Raw genomic sequence first — 14,838 nt, 5'->3', positions numbered from 1 at the left:
GGTAGCTGCAAACCCAACTCCTTTTACTACAAGCACATGATCCGAGCACTTCAAGAAATATACAAACAAGAGAAAATCCCCCCATCACCATTCTCCTCACACCAACCTACCATTCCGATCCTCCTTCCCCTGGGGCGTCTTACCAGAGCGCCGTTTAAGCGCGCGACCAATAAAGGAAGCACCCTGGAAGACACCTCTCACCAAAGATGTGGGATTGTAATGCTTCACCCGGAACATGTAGTACATGAGGACTGTACCGAAGATGTTAAAGCCAATATAGGCCCAGCCGATGCCGAAATTGCGCCAGCGTTGACTGTAGTCTAAAGAAGGAAAAGAGAAAAAAAAAAGGAGCACACCGGCGGTCAGCAAAGGAAAATTGAAGCCTAATGATGGAATGAGGAGAATCGGCTTACAAATATTGCTCATCCCAAGATATTGATCTGCGCTTGTCAGTTGGCAATACTCGCAGTTCTGCGTGGCGGTCGGATTATATAGTTGGCCGCCGGCGACAGCTGCATATTGTTGGAGGTAGGCACCACAGGTGAGACCCGACGGAGGATTGAATACACTTAGTTCGGCGGGCGCGCATTCGATTCTCCGGCCATGCAAACCAGTCGCAGTGATGCCGGCAATGAGGTATGTCAGTGGGGAGACCCTGTACATGAAGATCCAGAAACCTGGGTTTGAAGAGTTAGATAACTTCCCAGCTTGCTCTTTCTTGAATAGCATATCCCGAACATACCAGGTAAGGCATTTGGTGGCTGCATGACTCCGTTGAAAGTCAAAGTCATGATGAACATCAGAGTTGCGATTGTTCCGCCAGTCTCAGCGTCGGGGAGCGCAGCTATGACCAAGGAAGCAAATGTGGATGTGAAGATGTAGAACTGCACCACGAAGAGGAGCATCAAGCCTTGTCTCTCTGAAGACTGCTGTGCTCCGTAAACGGGATAATAATAACACGCCCATGCGATGATTCCCGCGAACACCTGGTACGGAATTTCAACGAGAACATTGGCTATGAGGAACGCTGCCCACGAGTAGGCTTTTGATGGGCGTTCGCGGACCTCGTAAAGCGATCGTTGAACCACGAATTTGGGCATGATTCTGGGAATATGAGTTAGTAAGACACACACACAAACACACCAAGCATTGACAGTTCTGTTGAAACATACTGTTGGACCAGTGTAGAGAAAATAGAAGTCAGCATAAAGGCGCTGAACAAAACGTCCTGAAATCCTTGTAGCGAAGAGTCTGGCTTAAAGAAGGTAAACCCGATGAAGAGAGAGGACAAAGTGGCAAGCATAATTTTTGCCCAGACATAGCTCGGTTCACGCCAGAAGCTTTGGAACGAACGGTAAGTAACGCATTGCAACTGCGAAGCGAACGGCATGGCGAATTCGCTGTGCTGAGAAGCGTCCTCACCGGAGGACCCAGTAGCAGCAGTAGCAGCAGCTTTGTCCTCGTGGATCCGATCAATCTCGGCTTGCACCCCCTTTGACTCTTGGCTCTCTTTCCACACTGTAGACCAGTCTTTTGAGGATGTGCCAGAGGCACCGGCGCCAATGATCTCGAGCATATACTCGGCTGGCTATTAAGGCAGATCGAATTAGCCATTGAAAGCGCGAAACTCAACTCGTAAGTGCAGCGTCTCTTACATTCTCAGAAGAGCCACAGGTTCTCGCCCCATTACTCTCAAAGTAATCCAAAAGTGTGCGAGATTGCTCGCCGATCTCACCAAAATAGACAGTCTTTCCTCCTTTGGCTAGGAAGAGAAGACGATCGAATTGCTGGAAGAGAAGCGCCGACGGTTGATGAATGGTCGAAAGCACAGCCTGGCCGTGCTCTGCCAGCTTTCGTAGGAATGCACAAATAGCCCATGAGCTTTGCGAGTCCAAACCACTTGTCGGCTCATCAAGGAAGATGAGTAGTGCAGGCTTAGCCGCGAGCTCAACGCCAATTGTCAAGAGTTTGCGCTGTAGGAATTTTAGCGAAAGAGGTCAAAAAGAAGCAATTTGCAGGAAAAACGCCACTTACCTGCTCTACATTGAGCCCCTCTCCGGGGGTACCAACTATAGCGTCCGAAAAATCCTGCATACCGAGCATCTCAATGACATCTTCCACGTAATCGTACTTCTCCTTCATAGACACCGTTTTGGGTTGACGGAGCGTTGCGCTGAAGCGCAAGGCCTCTCGAACTGTGGAGGTCGGAAGGTGAAGATCTTGCTGCTGAACATAGCCTGTTTTTCTTTGGAAGCTGTTGTCCAGCGGCCTGCCGTTGACGAGCATGTCACCAGTTACAACTCCGATCGAAACACGTTTCGCTAGCACATCGAGCAAGGTTGTCTTTCCTGCCCCTGAGACGCCCATCAATGCCGTGAGGGTTCCAGGCTTCACCCACCCAGACACATGGTCCAAGAGTCGTCGCTGACCCCCCTTGACAGGAATATCATAGCAAACGTCTCGCCAAGTGAAAATGTCATGCTGAGATGGAATCGCTGCCGTGTCATCCTTCTTGGTGGACTTCTTAACAGGAGGTGAGATCTCTGCGGCACTCTTTGCTTTGCCATTCTTCTCCAGATGTCGCAAGTGCGCGGGTACATGGCCTCTTCTGAAGACGAGAAATTCTGCAGTCGAAGAGGTGGCCGAGTTGAGCTCAGAAGCGAGCAAATAGCAAGCCATGAAGAAGATCCAGAAACCGATCACGATACCGAGGTTCCTCCAAACGTGGGCGTAAGTGTACTGGTACTGGCTTTCGATGTAAGCGTCTCCTGATACAGTCCTCTGTCCAGTCACTGCTCCTCGTACAGCACAGATGAAGGTGTCACCGGACAGGTTTGGATATGCAGGGATGAATTGTGAGCATATGAACTGGCGGCCGTGGAACTCGTTTGCGACGAGAGCTTCGAATGTGTAAAATACTGGGTTAATCCAACGAATCCAGCTGAACCATGGAATATCCTGCATCTGCGGCGTGGGAATCACAAAACCGGTGTATATCACAATGGCTAGCACCATAACACCCGCCATGGACATAGCTTGTGCAAGTGTCTTGGTTGAGGCTGCCAGAGTTCGGAAGACGCCTGACATAGTCAGCGTACTCAGGAAGGTGAAGAGAAAGAAGATGAAGAATTGAGAGGGCTCAGCTCGCTGGTGAATAGCTTGTTAGAAACAGGGCTTCTCAAGTATTTTTCACGTGGAAATGTGCCTACCAGGCTGGCGAGGAAGTAAAAAATGACGTTGAAAACGACGGCAGACACAAATTTGACTGGTATGTCCGCCACTATTCCACCTAAAGCCTCGGCAAAAGGATGGACAAAGGCATATGATGCTTGTTTTTCGATAATGGGTCGTTGATCGTAGAGCGAGTTGATTTCAGTAATACTGATCAAGGCATTCATGCTGCAGGCCATGTCAGAATTGCTTGTCTTTGAAAATGGTTTTTGTTGGAATTAACTCACAGAACGGAGAAGAACAGTGCAGCACCTTTGCTCTGGAAACCAGCCGTTGCGTCCGGAGTTCTATATCAATAGTGTAAGCAAGTATTTTGACCATTGTCAGCAAGGTGGTAAGTGGTTACCCATAATAAATGGAACCAATGATTAGCGACATGACGATACGCCCAATCACAGTCGTAAGTGTAGATGGCTTGTCATTCCAGATTCTGCAGCAATATGTGAGCTCGATCACGACCAGAAGGGGAAGAGATAAGATTTAAAGCCAGCGATCATACCTCTGGTAAGCTCTCTTCACACAGAGTCGAACCTGCATTGGAAGCGAGATTACGTATGGGCTCTTCGGCCGAACATGCTTCGCCTGTCGCACACGCTTGGTCTGGTTGAAATCACGCTCAGCAGGGCCTCCCGGTGGAAAAGCCTCATGATATCGAGCAATGTCCTTCTGAAGCGAGGCATAGTAGAAGCTCTTCTTCCAATAGGCCTCAAAATCATCTGGAGTACGGGGCACCTTGCCTTCAAAGCCGTCTCTTGGTTGCCGCTCCTGCGGATTGGTGACGGAAGTGAGGAAGTCGCCGGTTGTTTGACGAGCAGGACACTCCCACCCCATGTCGATGAAGTAGTCTCTCGCGGCATTGCATGGACCGAAGAAGATTTCTCTTCCCTCATACAAGACTACCACCTTATCAAAGACATCGTAGATTGCCTGGGAAGCCTGATAGATTGCGACCGCATGGCATGAGCCCGTCAAGTTGGCGGAAACTCGCAAGGCTTTTGCAAATTCCAGTGCACTTGCAGAGTCTAAACCCCGAGTGCTGTTGTCCCAAGCGCCAACAGGCGCTCCAGATACTGGAAACCTGTTTAGAAACTGACAATACCGCTTTGAAGCGAAGGAATGACTTACAGGCCATCTCGGCGATGCTAACGGTCCTGTCAGCTAGAAAGGTCGTTCGCAAAGTGGAAGAAGCACAAGCTTACCTGACTCGTTTTCGCTCACCCCCCGAGACTCCTCGAATATAGTCATCGCCAACTGCAGAGACATCATGAGCAAAGTGTTTCCTCAACAAGAAGACCCGATATCAACAATGAAAGCTCGTTCCTGCCCTACCTTTTGTGTTGTATGTATGACTCAAGCCAAATACCGCCATGGCCACCTGCGTGATATGCTTTGAGAAAACGGATCGACTGACGCCTTCTAGGCGAGTTTCTGGCGTGCGCGCGGCCGCTGCAAACTCCAGCGTTTCACCAACGGTCAAATGTGGAAAATGCTTGTCAACCTCTTGGTTGTACAACACCTCGCCTTTGAACTCGCGACGCATGCGATCCATGGGGATGCCATTGTATTGAATGTCTGAGCCCTTGACGAGTTGGAGACCATGCAACTCCCCAGTCAATGACTTGAGTAGAGTCGAGCAGCCGCTTCCTGGTCTTCCTAGGACAATGAGCAATTCGCCACTTTTCAGCAGTCCATCAAAGTTGCGGAGAATCTGTTTCTGTGAACGGGTTTTCCCAAAGGAAATGTACTCCTGAGGTCGAAACGGGGCGAGAGCAACGGAGCCAACATTGTTTTGATACTGGAGAGCAGATCCCGAACCAGCAATATTCAGGTGTTCCCACACGACACCCGTTGATTTGCGCAAAGGAATGCCGGCTTTGTCCATCATCTTCAGCATCGTTCTCGCCCATTTGTAATGATCGAACCTGTCACTCGTCGGATCAATCACCGGATCATCCGCCGCGATATCACCGATAGTTTCTTCCTTTTCAAGACTCGCCAGATGACCAGCTCTAGAGCTCGCTCTTCGCTTTCGAGGGAAGTTCGAGGCAACACGCACCAGCTCCTCTCGATCTCCAGGATTGATGTATTCGAAACCGGGCATTTCGTTCCCAGGAGTCGCCTCGGAGCTCAGTCCATCATGGACTGATGAGCCTGCTGGAGAGATATCCGAGTCCCTGGCTTGGTTCTCCATATCGCAATCACTCAACGGGCTCGCGCAAGGGAGGCCACGGGACTGAGATGGGATGAGCAGTGCTATATAAGATATGAAACTGGCGTTCAGAAGAATTTGAGAGAAAAAAACGAGAGCAATAAACAGTAGATGGGGGTTTTTTTTGCCTCTGTTAATTGCTCAGTAAAGAGCGAACAAATGCACGCAGAGTAAACAGCAGCGTCAATGGTTCTTATGCATCAGGGCCTCACAGGCACGCTGGTCACAGCTACCACGGATTGAAGTACATGCTTGCGAGATCGACTCCACACCAGTACCTAGTGTCTTCAAGACACATTCGGAGTCATCTCTTGACAGGCTGAGAACTAGGGATGCAAGAAGCCATGGGTCGTAGTCGGCCGTAAAGTCATGATGTCAACCATCGTTGGTCAACGGAAGCTCACACGTTCCAGCGGTAACAGACGGATCCCGGAATGGTCACCACCCGATGCATACATTGCGGTCGTCATCCTCCCGATCTAGGTCTAGTAGGATGGTGGGTCGTATCGCTTTCTTGCAAGAGATCGATGTAATGCAGATTTTGTGCTATTTTATGAGCTACTAGGATCTCTATGCCAGTCAGAACGAAAGGCAACCTTAATATTAGGCCTCGCTGTATAGAATGAATATGACGCTCGCGGCTCAGCGGCGAGGCTCAAATGGACCTGATGATCGACATGAAGCCTCAGGCATCAGATACCCGGGACCTCAGTAGCAAACAATGCAAACAATGCAAACCCCGATATCAGAACAGAAAAAAAAATGATTTTATCGCCGAGATCCAAAGATAATAAAACAGCGTAGCCCGTCTATTCACCACTTGAATTGACAAGCGCGTGATCAAGATGACCGACATTTCAAAGACTCCTTTTGTAAAGGAGCTTGCCTCAAGCGGTAGGTCCACTTGCCATCGAATTGCGAGTACTCATTCCCAAGACTGACACAATTCTCTACATGCTTCCAGACCGCAAAGTCCGCGACAAGGCCCTAGATTCCTTGACACTTTTTTTGCGCTCTCGCAATGATCTCACATTGATTGACCTGGTGAAGCTTTGGAAAGGTCTTTTCTTCTGTATGCGTCCATCATCCGCCGTCTGATCTCGCCCGAGCTCGATTTTTTTTTAAGGCACGGCAATTAATCAATGAAATGAAGGCTTCTATCACTCCGACCGACCTCTTACCCAACAAGCACTCGCCCGCGCCCTCTCTTACTCTCTCGTCCCTTCCCTCCCTCACGCTACCCTCCATCGCTTCTTGCGCGCCTTCTGGATCACCATTGGCCGAGACTTTCACTCTTTGGACCGTTTACGACTCGACAAGTACCTATTCCTAATCCGCTGCTATGTTGGCGTCGCATTCGAGATTTTCGTAAAGGGGCCGAACAAGACTGAGATCGGAGATGCCAAGAAGCGCAAGCGCCAGGACAATGGCAAACCAGGTCGCGGCAAAAAGCAAAAGAAGCAGGATGCGAGCGAAGCGGCCCCCGCGGAGAACACCACGGAAGAGGGCGATGGCAAATGGGCCGATCTCGAGGCTTACATCTCGATGATTGAAGAAGGGCCCCTCTGCCCTCTCAACTTCCACCCCGATCACGTATCGAAGCCCGTTATCGACGAGAAGGATCCCAACTTCGTTCCGATGCCGCACGGCCCGGACGGGCTTCGCTATCATCTGATCGATCTTTGGGTTGATGAATTGGAGAAAGTGCTGGAGTTTGAGGGAGGCGAGACGAATGAGGACGGTGAAACCAAGGGCAGAAAGATCAAGGGTGATGTGCCCATGGAGTTGTTGCTGCGACCTTTGGAGAAGTTGCGTGCGGAGAGTCCCTACAAGCCCGTTCGGACAAGATGCATCGAGGCCCTTGACGACGACCGACTGGTCGAGTGGGGCATTCGAACGAGGGAAACAGAGGAGGAGGAAGACAGCGATGGCGAGTGGGGAGGGTTTGACGACTAAGTCGCGACCGACCTACTTAGATGGAGCTCCCCATGTACTTGTCTGGTAGTCAACTTTGTACAGCATCATCATTCACGCAGCGAAATACGTACTTGACCAAGAACGGGATACCCGTTATCCTCGGATTTTTTGGGGGTGAAAAACACAAGTAGAAGCCTGGCAGTGACTGCTGGCTAAGACATTGAGATCCGTAATCAAAGGGAAAGATCCCGGAGGTGTTATTGACTTAAAATCATCAAAAGCGGGTCGATGAATACCATTTACTAGACACAGACACTTATGTACTTTGAACGAACTCGGCGGGACCGAAAGTAGGCGGCAAGTAGTAGAATAAAGAAGGGACAGGGGAAAAAAAGAAACTTCAAAGACTGCGAATCGGTCTTCCGGCGTTGGGGTATCAGGATTAAGGATGGCAAATGTGACTCGAAACACGGCGTGGCGTGGGTGCGTCTTTCTGGATCCGATCATGGATCGAAGACAAGCTCGCAAACAACCCCCCTCATTTCGGCCCTTCGGCTTGATATACACGTTTTGATTTCGAAAGGACCGTACCCAAGCCCTGGTGCACTTCACACTGCAGTGCTTCAAAAGGGATCCGTTCTCCATCGACGCTAATGTATCCTTCCTTTTGATGGGGAACGAGACGATAGGCAAGGGCCTTTCGAATATGGACCTCGGGCATGTCAAAGAACCCGCCCGTTTCGATCTCAGTCATCATCTTGAGTGAGGTCGACCGACTGACATTGCCGTCAATTGTGACAACATCCATCAGTCCATCGTTGGGGAGAGATGCGGGGAAAAAGTTGGCATCCTTGGACATGATAGCCATATTACCGGCATAGAAGTTGCCCATCGTTTCGCCCGAGACCACCTCCCAGTCTCCGGGGAGCTCATCCTGAACGGTGCCAAACTGGAGCTTTGGGAGACCCGGTGACTTGTGCGCAGCATCGATGCGGCTCCGATCCGTCAATGAATCGGCGTCTTCGTCCTCTTTGAGACTAAAAGACTTATAGTGTTCCTTGATGGCCTGTTTGTCATCCAGGACAACCTTGACGGCCAAATCACAAGGCCACACTGTACGTCGGAGAAGTCGAACGAGGAAGCCGTAGGTAAATCGTTGAGCGCCCATCCAGCGAATATGCTCGGTGGCCAGATCGGACTCGGCCACGATTCCAAATGATTGCGAGAGGAAGGACAGAGTCCGGGAGTCCTTTTGGGTGACCGAAACCAAGTCGATGGGTGTTCTCAACCCTTTGACGATGCCCAACGCAGCGATGGAATTACTGCCCGTGCCGAAACAGTTCCACGTCAGCCCATTTCCAGAGCCGCATGGCAGCAAAGCGACTGCTACTCGAGCGAGCGCCTCACGGCCATTGGATCGTTTGCCCAGCCCATTGAACACTTCATATGGCAAGCCGTCTCCAGAGCAACAAACTACCGCGTCGTAGGCGTCGAGATCGAGCTCCTCCGCGATCTTGATGGCATGGCCGTTGTATTCGGTCGTCTGAACGTCCAAGTGACACCGAGCAGCAGCGAGGATCGGCGCCCCGTATTTATGATACAGACTGGCGGCGTTGCCCTTGCCCCCATGAGGGTTGATCAGGACCTTCAATCGCTTGCGTCGCTGTGCGGACCCGTAGGCGAGATCCAGTAATCGGGTCATCCAAGCTTCAATGGCGGGCTTTTCCGTCTCTCCGATCGCGTATCGGAGTGCCGTCACGGTCACGTTGTCCTTGTGTGAATGTTGCGCATACGTGATCACGAGGCTCGTCGGATTGATTTCGGCGTCCAGGATATTGTACAAAGAGATTGCCACGGTGGATTCGCTTTGAGTGCCTAAAGCCCGGCAGGAGGTACAGATCAGACCACAAAGTCTTGAGAGAAGCCCGGTTGAACTTGGGAGAAGTGTTGCGAAACCATCAAATGCGCATGGCGCAAGAGGCAGGGGGTCAACTTACTCGACTTGAATGGCGCACAGCACCCACGGGCGGATTTGTGGTGAGATCGATCATCTAGAATTGATTTCAGTTGGACAATGACCTCGAAATTTGTTCTCGAGGCTTTGGGGTTCGCATCGTACCGACAATTAGGAGAGAATCGCTGCTTAATGTGAGGGAGACAGCTTTGTCTACAATGATGGTCGAGTCATGCTGTCGCGGTGGTTCCGACGGCTCCAGGGCCGGATTCGAGGACGACATTCTGCAAGGGTTATAAATAGAGGCTCATTCACCACATGGCCAATTTCCAAAGCAAAGAAAAAAAATATACAATTGATAAATGTAAGGCACGGGCGCTCCACGATAGAAGGTACAAATGGGACGACAGGAGGATGTAGTGCGGAGGCGATCCAAGGAGCACAGCCGCGAGTTGGCGCGAATCCGCGAGTTCCGGTTCCTTACGTCTCTTGCTTACCGGAGGCTCGTACCGCGTCTTCGATTCTGTACTACACTCGTACTACCAAGACCGACAGTACAGTGAGATAATGAGATGAATCCAATCGGCTGTTCGCATAAGACATTTGCGAACACGCTACGTCGATTTTCCCGAATCAACAAGGCTTTTGGTTCAGCGCTTATTTGTTCTCAACTTGGAAAACCTCGAGCTTGTATTAAAGGTGACCTCGACCAAAAAAAAGGGTAGAAAAAAAAACACTGCGCTTATGAAACTGTCCACGAGGAGAGCGACAGATGAAGCCCAGATCATTGCCTATCAGGGAGTTTGGAAACCTCCCCTCCTCAGTCTCTTGATACAGGATATTGAAAATTGAACAATCACAAGCGCGCGAATAGAAATGCCGGCCGCGGGGGAGTCAAAAACAAAGAAAGTAGAAGGGGGAAAGAAAGAGGCAAAGAGGGAAAAAAAAAGACATCACTTTAATTGTATAGTCCGCTGGGAAATGAATAACAAAATCTACTCAAGCCGCTGCCGCTTTCAAGCCCTTCAGTGACCCGAGACTCAAAGCCAGACCTTGCGAGCGGCTGCGAATCCGAACAAATCCAGTAATAGGCCCATCATCACCTTCCTTTTCGATACTGAGGTTGGCCAAAGCATCCTCACCTAGTCATGAGGAAGTCACAAGTTAGCAAGGGGAAAAGAAAACCGACCCACCACCTCGTGGGTGCAAGCAGAAAATGCAAGAGAGACGTACCAAATACACTTCGAGCATACAAGTTGGCGCTCAAGAAACGACAGTCACCCTTGAGCGATGCCTCCGGGGTCAAACAGGCCATATTGGTGCTCTCCATCAACTGCTTCAGGAACTCGCGCAAAGTCTTGGCCTTGGAGTTGATGTTGACCTTGTTCTCCCATTCAAACTCAGTCCACATGGACCGGAATTGTGTCTCGGTACAGTGCGCGGGCTGGATGTAGTCCATGATGTCCGCATGGATGTCGTTCAGGATGACCACGTGGGTTTCCGTAGAGCTGGGACCATCGTAAACAATGTTTCCGAAGATCACGCCCGTATCGGTCGAGGAAACCTTGACGGTGGCTTGAACATTCAGGAAATCGCGAGGACCCAAGTTGTGGGTCGAGGGTCGTTCAACGACCTTGAGATCTCCAAGCGTGGCAAACTCGACCGAGAGATTCTGAAGGGTCTCGGCGGTTTGGTTGACCAAGAGCACGTCGAGCACAATGTCGAACTGGTGGACGGTGACGTAGGCTTCGGCGTAAACGGAGTCGGAGAATCCAGTCAACTGCACAACACGACTGAGCTTTGAGGAGACATTTTCGGTGACGGTATCTCCCCCCGTGGCCTTCGCCAAGTCCAGCTCAATCTCTTCCGCGCCCTCTACGCTGTTCTTCTTGGTGAACTGGCGGATCGGAATGGCGTCGTCGATTTGCACAGCACTCTTGGCCTTTTCCACCGCCTCCTTCGCAGCACGCTTCTTGTCCTCAACTTGGACCATGGCGCGGAAGGCCTTGCGAGTATCTTCGAGGAAAGTGGTCTCGAGTTCCTTGTTCTCGGAGAATTCGGCGAGGGAACGAACACACGTCATGATACGATCGACGGAGTCCTCGTCGATTGGCGCCTTGACGAACTGTGACTGACCGACGCGCAAGATGGAGATCATGATAAGCATAGCTTCAGCACGGAGGGCATTGGTACGGGCGGTATCTTGAGAAACTTCAGAATGGCGCATGACCAATTTCGTCAGGGTTGAAGAGAGGACGGTAGACAGATAATAGTCGCCGTCGAGAATGAGTTGGCGAAGAGGAGGCTTCTGTGCGGCCTTGACGGCCTCCAGACGGGCAGCGGCAGCAGATTGGCTGGTGAGAGCACTCTCCGTGGCATATGTGCCATCAGCCAGGATTTTGCGCGACCCGGTGGGAGCACTCTTGCCATGCCCGTTGGCCGCCTCCTGCAAAAGCGCGTTATCGTCGGGGACCTCGTCAAGGAGGCGTTGCTCCGAGGCCAAGATGGGAATTTCACCCAGACTGGCGCGAATTTTCTTCCATGCTTCACGAATGTCCTTCTCTTCAAGGGAGTACTCTCCGATCACCCAAAGCACACCGCGGTATACCTTGCCGGCACGGACCTCACTCAGAGTGGATACCAAGCGGTCGACAATGGCGCTGCGGAGATCTGGGAACTTCTCGACGACTTCCTTGACAAATGAAATCACATCAACCGCAGAGTTGTTGTTGAAATCGGCGATAAAGTCCATCAACAAGTCGACCACACTGGCGGCAATCTCTGAGAACTTGATGGCACAGCTGTGTATTGACTGTACCAGCAGTTGACGGTATTCACTATTCTGTTCGTACTGCTCGTTGACAGTTTTTGCCAGCTCTTTCTTCAAGAGCATGACGATCTCTTCAACATTCTTGCTCGATACCATCTCCAACGCAATACCGAGGGCCTTTCGCCGGACATCGATGTCAGGACTAGTGAGAACACGCAGAATCTCCATGGTCAGGTCGTCCAGGACGCCTTCGTTGCGCATTCTGAGATGATCAACACGATCCAAGACTATCAGCTTCACATTGTTGTCTGCCTCCCGGATCGCAAGCTCGATCAGCTTGCCCGCCGCGGCCTTGACAGCGACAGGGTTGCTGGTGAGGGCAGTAAGAGAGGTGGCGGCTTCATAGACAACGGTGCTAGTAGGAGCATCGAGTAGCTCGAGCATGAGCTTCAGGTATCGCGACTGGAAGACCCTGTCAGTCATAAACGGCGAAACAAGTGGCTGTCGCAAAGGGCAGTGGAGCGGGGACGCACCTTATTTTGGGTGTTTTGAATAGCATCTTTCCGCAAGAACTCAAGCTCAGCCAGCTGAAGGAGCTCGTCGGTATTAGGGATGGTGTCGAAAGTTGTGCCGAGATATTCAAGTGCCTTCTCGTGGCTGATCGACATCAAAGCGGCGAATGCATTGCGCTTGCAAGTGCCATCTAACTCTTTCTCCAAGAAAGCTTGAAGCAGCTCCGGCGCATCAGGAATGAGAACCTCGGAGTGTTGGAAGATAGAAGCAACCGCCCATGCAGCGTTCTTCCGCACGTAGGCGTGGCGATTCTCCAGACAAGAGCGGGCCGAGGAAAGGAGGGGTTCGATGAGTTCAGGTTCGCGCAGCTTGCATAGGAATCGGAGAGTGTTTCCTCGGATGTATTCGTTTGCATGTTGCAGATCGTTTCGGATGCCATTGCTAAACACAATGGGGTCAATTGATCGCCTCAACCACGATGGAACGAAGTGGGGGATTTTCCCTACCAGACCAAGATCATCTCCTGCTTCAATTTACCACTCGCATCCAGTTTGGGGCAGATCTCGTAGTAGAAATATAACAATTTCTTCAGGGCCTTGCTCTTTGCGGGCATGACAAAGCGGATGATGTGCATAAGGAGCTGTGGCATCGGATCACCATTGAGCATAATCGTAATAATCGTCCGCATTGTATCCATCTTGGTCTCATCATTGCCCTTTTCCAGCTGGAGTTTCAGTTCCTGCACGGTCGGCTGGTCGGCCGTGTTGTCCAGATGGACAAGACTGTATGAGTTTTCGAGAAAGGACGCCATGGTGGTAGGCTCTGAGGCGACAGCCGTGAAGTCGAAGGGAGCTGCAAGTGGTCAGGCCGGGGGAATGTTTTGGACAGCTCAGCGGGCCAGTCGCCCTTTCGCAGCACGCACCGGAGGTAGAAATCTCCCACGGACGGAAGCTTCAGACCAATTTCAGAAACGCGCAATCAAATTAGTCCAGCACCCCTCGCCAGCATGAAATATTATGGGTGTGTTGGTTGGAGAAGCGCGAATGGGGGGGTGAAACGGAAGTGGGAGCATCAACCTGTCCCTTTGGACCTCCAGGTCCGCTGCCGGGTCGGCCTCTGTGTGGATGACTAAGCTGGGTTCCAGCTGCCGGCCTCCAACCTTACTCCATCACCTTATTCGTACGGGCAGTCCGCTTGAAATTCGTTCCTATCAAGAGATAGCTTCCCTTCAAAATGTCGACAAACGACACCTTCTACCTTCGCTACTAGTAAGTGCAAGCCAGACTTCTGGCAGAGCAAGTTAACCAAAATCTCTCACGGCTGCTGACACCTCTTTTTATAGCTCCGGTCACTCCGGGCGCTTCGGCCACGAGTTTCTCGGTCAGTTCAAACCCTCACATGGAGAGCTTGATCGCTCTTCCCGGCAACACCTAACGTTTACCCGCAGAATTCGACTTCCGAACAATCGCAGACGGTAGTAGCGCTGCTGTGCGATACGCGAATAACTCCAATTACCGCAATGACTCCCTCATCCGCAAAGAGAGTGAGTGGGACACTCCCCGCGCCGTGCGAGTCGCATGTGATCTGACTGGGGAACAGTGTGTGTGAGCTCCGCCATGATCGAGGAAATCAAACGCATTATCAAGCAGAGTGAAATCCTGAAGTATGAAGTCGGCTTTGTCACCTTTCAGAAACTCGACGCTGACACTCAATCCCAGGGAGGACGACTCAAAATGGCCACAAAAAAACAAGGACGGTCGCCAAGAGCTGGAAATCCGACTGGGCAACGAACACATCTCTTTTGAGGTAGGATCGAGGACATTCCCCCAAAAAACACACTTGTGTGGCTGCATCCAGAAGCTGACGATTCTTTCCTCCCCCGTAGACCGCGAAAATCGGCTCGTTGGTCGATGTGACTGAATCGGCTGACCCTGAGGGTCTTCGCGTGTTCTATTACTTGGTGCAGGATCTCAAAGCACTTGTGTTCTCCCTCATCTCTCTGCACTTCAAGGTATGGCTCGAATAAAAATTTGACCTCTGCATCTCTTGCAGGAACTGAAGGGAACTGACCGTATGACAATTGCCTTTTCAGATCAAACCCATTTGAAGATGAGGAACCCAAACTTTCCGAATTTATTTTGTTGTTTATGATACCGGGGCGTTTGATTGACAGTGCATTGATTTCATGTTGGGTTCATCTGAAGCGGATCCTATAGGCTGTTCATGATACAGACATTTCTTTAC

The 14,838-nt window shown here is 51.1% G+C and overlaps 5 protein-coding genes across 5 annotated transcripts; 2 read left to right on the top strand and 3 right to left on the bottom strand.

The window, feature by feature from the left end:
- Positions 1-96: 96 nt before the first annotated feature.
- Positions 97-5,422, bottom strand: POX_c04118 (ABC multidrug transporter atrI; the record flags this gene model as incomplete). The annotated part of the gene is made up of 13 exons (XM_050113002.1): positions 97-320; positions 414-677; positions 743-1,104; positions 1,173-1,588; positions 1,656-1,973; positions 2,035-3,147; positions 3,210-3,399; positions 3,459-3,518; positions 3,578-3,661; positions 3,731-4,301; positions 4,357-4,373; positions 4,431-4,482; positions 4,561-5,422. The coding sequence occupies 13 exons, from the start codon at positions 5,420-5,422 to the stop codon at positions 97-99; spliced, it is 4,533 nt and encodes a 1,510-aa protein (XP_049970558.1).
- An 863-nt stretch (positions 5,423-6,285) lies between these two features.
- Positions 6,286-7,396, top strand: POX_c04117 (uncharacterized protein; the record flags this gene model as incomplete). Its single annotated transcript, XM_050113001.1, has 3 exons — positions 6,286-6,334; positions 6,405-6,512; positions 6,594-7,396. 3 exons carry the CDS (start codon positions 6,286-6,288, stop codon positions 7,394-7,396), a joined length of 960 nt encoding a protein of 319 aa, XP_049970557.1.
- Positions 7,397-7,895: 499 nt separating this feature from the next.
- On the bottom strand, positions 7,896-9,594 carry POX_c04116 (uncharacterized protein; the record flags this gene model as incomplete). Its single annotated transcript, XM_050113000.1, has 3 exons — positions 7,896-9,232; positions 9,355-9,408; positions 9,477-9,594. 3 exons carry the CDS (start codon positions 9,592-9,594, stop codon positions 7,896-7,898), a joined length of 1,509 nt encoding a protein of 502 aa, XP_049970556.1.
- A 716-nt stretch (positions 9,595-10,310) lies between these two features.
- Positions 10,311-13,405, bottom strand: POX_c04115 (Coatomer subunit beta; the record flags this gene model as incomplete). Its single annotated transcript, XM_050112999.1, has 4 exons — positions 10,311-10,453; positions 10,545-12,543; positions 12,615-13,035; positions 13,101-13,405. The coding sequence occupies 4 exons, from the start codon at positions 13,403-13,405 to the stop codon at positions 10,311-10,313; spliced, it is 2,868 nt and encodes a 955-aa protein (XP_049970555.1).
- A 422-nt stretch (positions 13,406-13,827) lies between these two features.
- POX_c04114 (Protein mago nashi) lies at positions 13,828-14,701 on the top strand (the record flags this gene model as incomplete). The annotated part of the gene is made up of 7 exons (XM_050112998.1): positions 13,828-13,862; positions 13,937-13,974; positions 14,042-14,137; positions 14,194-14,257; positions 14,313-14,400; positions 14,480-14,605; positions 14,687-14,701. 7 exons carry the CDS (start codon positions 13,828-13,830, stop codon positions 14,699-14,701), a joined length of 462 nt encoding a protein of 153 aa, XP_049970554.1.
- Between the last annotated feature and the right edge of the window lie 137 nt (positions 14,702-14,838).

The sequence above is a fragment of the Penicillium oxalicum genome, chromosome III (genome assembly GCF_001723175.1).
Source record: "Penicillium oxalicum strain HP7-1 chromosome III, whole genome shotgun sequence".
Classification (NCBI taxonomy): domain Eukaryota; kingdom Fungi; phylum Ascomycota; class Eurotiomycetes; order Eurotiales; family Aspergillaceae; genus Penicillium; species Penicillium oxalicum.
Note: the sequence above shows the minus strand (reverse complement) of the source record. Positions and strands in the feature narration are given on the sequence as shown.